A 5,425-nucleotide genomic window follows, 5' to 3' on the forward strand; every position below is an offset into this window, starting at 1 on the left:
TTCTCTCCCTAGCTTTCTCCTTGTCTTTCTCAGTGTCACGCGAGGACAAGTCTCTTCCACATGACCCCTGTGTGCCGGGAGACAAGCCCGCCCAGGCAGCCTCAATTCAGCCTTGTTTTTCTCCGGGTCTGCTTTCTTTTTTTTTCCCCCCTTTTAATGTTGTAATTTGTGAAATTTTTTGCAAAAGAGGGCGAGGCAACTGTTAAGCTTGTTATTCTATAGCGATGGGTCTTCATCATTCCATTCAAGTCACCTCCTGTCCCAGCATTCACATGAAATTGTTCTTTTGTGGAAAATACGGCTTTGACAAGCACTTGCGATATCGTGACCGCATCGTTCTCCTTCGACTTCCCTCTCTGGCGTGAACTTTCCACCACTCTCTTACCTCTTTCGCAGCCACTGTTGCCCGTTTAACACCAGGATGATTAGCATCGTTCTGGTGCTTCCCTTGATTTCACACAGTTATTTAGCTGAGATTGGGCTAGGTTTGGACTGTCGACAGTCACTGTGGTGCTCTACAGGCATGTAATAGATCTCCCAACACATTACTTGTGTCACATATCAGATTAGAATTGGTATGTTGGTCAGAATAACCTATTTACATCATAGATATATGGGTGCATTTATATTTGACCCATATTCAGCCTTATTTCATTGCGATCAAAAGCTTGCTCAGAAGGACAAGAGGCCTCCGTGTGTCATCTACCACAAACAAACATGGTATAGCGCTTATTTTAATTTCACTTCATAAATATTTGTTCATGTATCTGTGAAAAAGAGTTCGACAAGGATTTTTTTTTTTAATAATGTCATAGTTTTATTAAATAAAAGCTCATCCATCAAATTGAAATTTAAATTAAAGTTGCATTCAGTAGAACACACTATGTATATATATATATCTATATATATAAAAAAACTACATTACAAATATACATCATATACCTCAAAGAAATACAGTGATTCATAAAGAGTAGTGCCCTTAGTTAAAGAATGGAATTATATACAGATTTGATATAAAGCGTCATACATTATATTTCATTGACAAAATTTAAATATATACATGCATTTATCTGTATAATTCCCATGCCAACAGTTCATGCCTGATTTAATGTGCTAATTGCTGGCGTAACGGCAGAACTTTGTGGGAAGATTGTCCACAGGATACACAGTCGGGCCCGTTTTCATTGTCGGGGGTCCGTTCAAAAGTGTCCAATTGCAGTGCTGTGTTAACTCGACTAAAAATATCTTGAGTAGCATTTTGGCAAACTCCTTTCCCACACACATCCTGGCTCCTCCTCCGAAGGGGATGTAGTTAAACCTGGAACTGTCTTCCAAGCCTTTAGCCATGAATCTCTCTGGCTGGAATTCTTCTTTGTGGGGGAAGATATCTGCAACATCATGGGTATCACAAATGCTGTAAATGACATTCCAGCCTTTGGGGATCTGGTAGCCCTGGAAAACAGAGACAAAATGATGATGATTATTATTGGTAGTAGTCTATACGTATTAGTGTTACTGTAGCCTTTGTGTGTACAATGTACTTTTAATGAACCCAGCATCTTAGATGGACTATTTAGATGAGCAACTTTGCCCAAAAGATCCACTTACATTGAGTTCAAACGTTTTAAGTGCAACACGGAATCCCCCAGGCACAGGTGGGTTCATTCGGAGGGTTTCCTTAATGACACATCCCGTGTACTTGAGATGTTCCAGCAGCTCCATATTAAGAGCTCTTTCAGGCAAATACATGACTGAAACCTCCTGTATTGAAAAAAATTACACACACACACACACACACACACACACCCTCATTAGCATTCATCCATAAATATTCCAACAAATGTTACAGAATAAACTCAATTGTCTTCTGCAAACTTTAATGACCTTACCTTCTCTTCGAGCTCCTCTCGAATTTGCTGAATCACCTCCGGATTCAGTCCCAAGAACATCACCAGAGAAGTTGCCGTACTCGCGGTAGTCTCGTGCCCGCCAAAGAGAAGTTCAGTTGCTGCCTCCTTCATCGCCTGAGATGAAGAAAGAAGATTTGTTGATTAAACTGACTTTACACAGGTCTTGATATACCACCTCGTGATGCTAAAGCACAATGTGGAACTGTTTCATTCTACCTGCATGCTGAGTGGCTCGTCACTTCTCCTGCTATTTTCAATCAGCTGCTGAAGAGCATCCTTGTACTTGGGCTCGTTCTCGTTATCGCCATCTTGGATTTTCTTCTTGATGTTCTCCTCGATTTTTGCATGAATAAAATTGCGTGCTTTGAGGCCCTGTTAAATGAATCAGATTTTTTGTTTTTAAAAAAAATAAATTTGATTTTAAGTATTATAATAGTTAATATTATAAGCATTATATTTACCCGATATAAGCCGCTGAATGGGACGTCAATTGGGAGGGAAAAGAGGTTCTTGATCATTTCCTCAAAAGCCTCAACAAGCTCTTGCTCGTCCCTCTTGATCTGCTCGGGTTCGAACCCTAGAAGGATTCTCATGGCGATGCGGAACATGAGGCGCTTCATTTCCGGGTACACGAGCACGGGCGCGTCGCGTTCCAGCCAGTCAGTGATTGCGCACCGCACCTCCTCCTGGATCACGGGGATGTAGTGCTCCAGAGCATCCCGAGAGAAAGCCTTCAGGATCGCCTGCAACACACACACACACACACACACACACTTGCTTTTAACTTTGATTGCGTAAAACAGAGCAGAAGTCAGGGTTGCCAGGTTGGACAGCTCCTTTGCAACAGAGTAAACAGTCAGGAGCGCACTGTTTACAAAACAGTCCTATATCCCACTCAAGGACATTTCCATTCTAATTTAAAATTGAATCAAGAATCTAATTTAATCCTAACCTGCTAACCAATTTGGCAAAAAATATATATATATTTGACACGATATTATAGCTTAAGGCTGCGTCTCGAACCGCATCCTGTCACACTAAAGTGCGCCACATATAGTGACTCACTATATACTATAACATACAGGTATATAGTGCACTAGGACTCGCTTTGGAACATAAACTGATTGCGACCCGCGACTGTTGATGACGTGATGCGTCACGGAGTTAGGACACGGATCAGGACGCTTACCTTTTTCTTGTTTCGGTGCAGAGCTCCGTGCACGTTGGAGAGCGTGTCTGAGCCGAGGATGGTTCTGACCGAGGCGGGCCACTGCACCGCGACCAGCCTGTGTTCCCCGAGCAGGATCTGGCGCACGTTCTCAGCGCCCATGACGCGCACCGTGGGGTTCCCGAAGAGGTGCGTTTTGTAGATGAAGCCGTACTTTTGACGCTTCATGCGCAGAAACTTTCTTCTCTGTGGAGTAATGGAACACGTGATGAGCATCAGATACAGAAACGCATGAAAAACACGGTCTCGCGGAGCCGCGCGTTACCTGGAGGATGAGCTGCAGCGTCTCTCCAATGAAAGGCAGACCCATGGTGCCCGGGGGAAGGGGGCTCGTGCAGCTCGGGTCGAGTCCTCTGATCACCAAAACCTGCCACAGCTTCACCGCGGCTAAAAGCAACAGCACAGGAAGCACGACCGTACACAGCAAGGTTACCAACAAAGTATACAGACCCATGACGCGCACCTTAAAAAAAAAAATAGAAGAACCAGCAATGGATGCAAAGGTCTTCCCTCGGATCTGACTCTCTCTCTCTGTTACATGCACCCTTTTATACACATTCCCTCCTGTCTCAGCCTCCTCGTTACCTTGGGTCAGATAAATTAGTTCACACAAAGTTCATCTTTAATTGTAGTGTCATCTCGCCCCGCCCACGAACCCAGAAAAGCCGCTCCGACAACTCGCAGCCATTTGTTATGAAAGCGCATTTTAATACCACCTCCCGTAGAAGCAGGACAATCCCGAGGATTTAACTTTGAAAAGGTGTTAATTCCTCAGCACAAAGGAAAGCGTCCACGGGTTGCTTTTGTTTCCTGATATTCCGTCGTTTACACTCATTACTCCGGCTCGGGTGCCATGCTGAAATGCCAGGGAGAGACTTCATTGAGGAGCCTTTACGCATTTAAACGTGTTCAGGTCCTGCGAAAAGTGTCTCTTTCATCTTTCATGGGTGGACACGTAAACACTTTATCAGCACTGGACACTTGATGGATGTTCCAGAGAAGGAAAAAAAACAAACCAAACAAACATGTTGGTGCGCATTAAACATGGAGTGCGTGCATAACAATAATAAAAATTTAAAGGCACATCATTGCGCACACACACACACATTGCAAACACTGCAGTGATGAAAGACCACCAGGGTGAAAAACATCAGATAGAAGTAGAACAGTAGCTGTACAGCGTTATGAAATAATTGGCGCAGTTTTGCCTTTGCTTGTTGCGGTGTGTGATCCATGCGCATTGATTAAATTAAATGAAGAAAGTCTGTGAGCGTCTTCGATGAAACACGGTATGGTAAATACGATTCAGTTCAATTCGATTTTAATTAGAATTTAACCACAGGTTGCATGGTGGCCAGTTATGGCGTGCTATTTTGACATGCCATTGAGTGTGCGGTTTGGGACGCAGCCAGTATGATAGCTCGCGGCGGGTTCAACCTTGGGTCAGTTTAAGACGTGACGTAGCTAAAGCAAGGTTACCGGTAGCCGTGCATGAAAAGTAAACACGTAGAACCCACCCACAGTACGCGGAATTAGGCTACTTTTATTTTACGACAGCTATAACTCGAGTTGGGGAGCTGGGGAGGGGTTCAGGAGACAGAAGGGCTCCAAATTTTACAGCGACGCATTACGGATTTCCCTCTTTCCTCATTCTTTGATGTGTGCTGCCACTTTGCTGCTGTAACGCCTGCCCTGTAGTTCACCTTTTCCTCATTGTGCCAGAGTTCACCAAGTACACATTACACTCCCCAGTGTTGAATTAACCCTCTTACCGTCTTCTCATGTCCCCACCTGGACTTGATCAGAACCAATTAGACCCTGAGCTCTGAGCACCCATTTGAAATGTTGACTCCTTCTTCTTTCTTTTCTTTTCTTTTCTTAACCCTCTTAAACGCTTCATACTTGTGATCCGTGTAATCATGTGCTTGATCGTTCCTCGTCAGAATCGTAACAACGTGTGGAATGCTTTAAGTAAGTGTCCTTTTTGCCTCTTCACTACCTGAAGTTCAAGTATAGTTCATTTGCACAGTAAAGGAGATAAGGTTAGTAACCGTTCATGTGTAACACCCTCCATTGAATACAGGGAGGTGGTGTGTGATTAGCAGACGCTCACATCTTTGGAAATTGGCATAAGTAGGCTACATTTAAACTTAAGCTGTGCTTTATATAGGTTTGAGCACTTCCTTGCTGTTGTAAAAGGAGACAAAGAATGAGAAAAGTAAGCCGTGATTTCTATGGCATTATAATGCATTATGGGATCATGAGATTGCTCAACTGTAATCTGATG

At 43.6% G+C, this 5,425-nt stretch overlaps 1 protein-coding gene across 1 annotated transcript; it reads right to left on the reverse strand.

Annotated features, from left to right (window-relative positions):
- Positions 1-816: 816 nt before the first annotated feature.
- On the reverse strand, positions 817-5,204 carry LOC128617476 (cytochrome P450 26A1). Its single transcript, XM_053640602.1, has 8 exons — positions 4,911-5,204; positions 3,404-4,118; positions 3,100-3,324; positions 2,372-2,653; positions 2,127-2,282; positions 1,890-2,024; positions 1,609-1,761; positions 817-1,452 (listed from the first exon to the last, which is right to left on the reverse strand). Exons 2-8 carry the CDS (start codon positions 3,590-3,592, stop codon positions 1,114-1,116), a joined length of 1,479 nt encoding a protein of 492 aa, XP_053496577.1. The 5' UTR covers positions 3,593-4,118; positions 4,911-5,204; the 3' UTR covers positions 817-1,113.
- Between the last annotated feature and the right edge of the window lie 221 nt (positions 5,205-5,425).

Source organism: Ictalurus furcatus, chromosome 13 (assembly GCF_023375685.1).
Source record: "Ictalurus furcatus strain D&B chromosome 13, Billie_1.0, whole genome shotgun sequence".
NCBI lineage: Eukaryota > Metazoa > Chordata > Actinopteri > Siluriformes > Ictaluridae > Ictalurus > Ictalurus furcatus.

What these genes read in the sequence shown, in the direction of transcription:
- LOC128617476 (XM_053640602.1), bottom strand. Translation starts at nt 3,592, where the DNA reads ATGGGTCTGTATACTTTGTTGGTAACCTTGCTGTGTACGGTCGTGCTT. An exon ending in TGCACCGAAACAAGAAAAAG is followed by an intron (nt 2,654 to 3,099) that starts GTAAGCGTCCTG and finishes TGTGTGTTGCAG; the next exon opens with GCGATCCTGAAGGCTTTCTC. An exon ending in CATTCAGCGGCTTATATCGG is followed by an intron (nt 2,283 to 2,371) that starts GTAAATATAATG and finishes TTCATTTAACAG; the next exon opens with GGCCTCAAAGCACGCAATTT.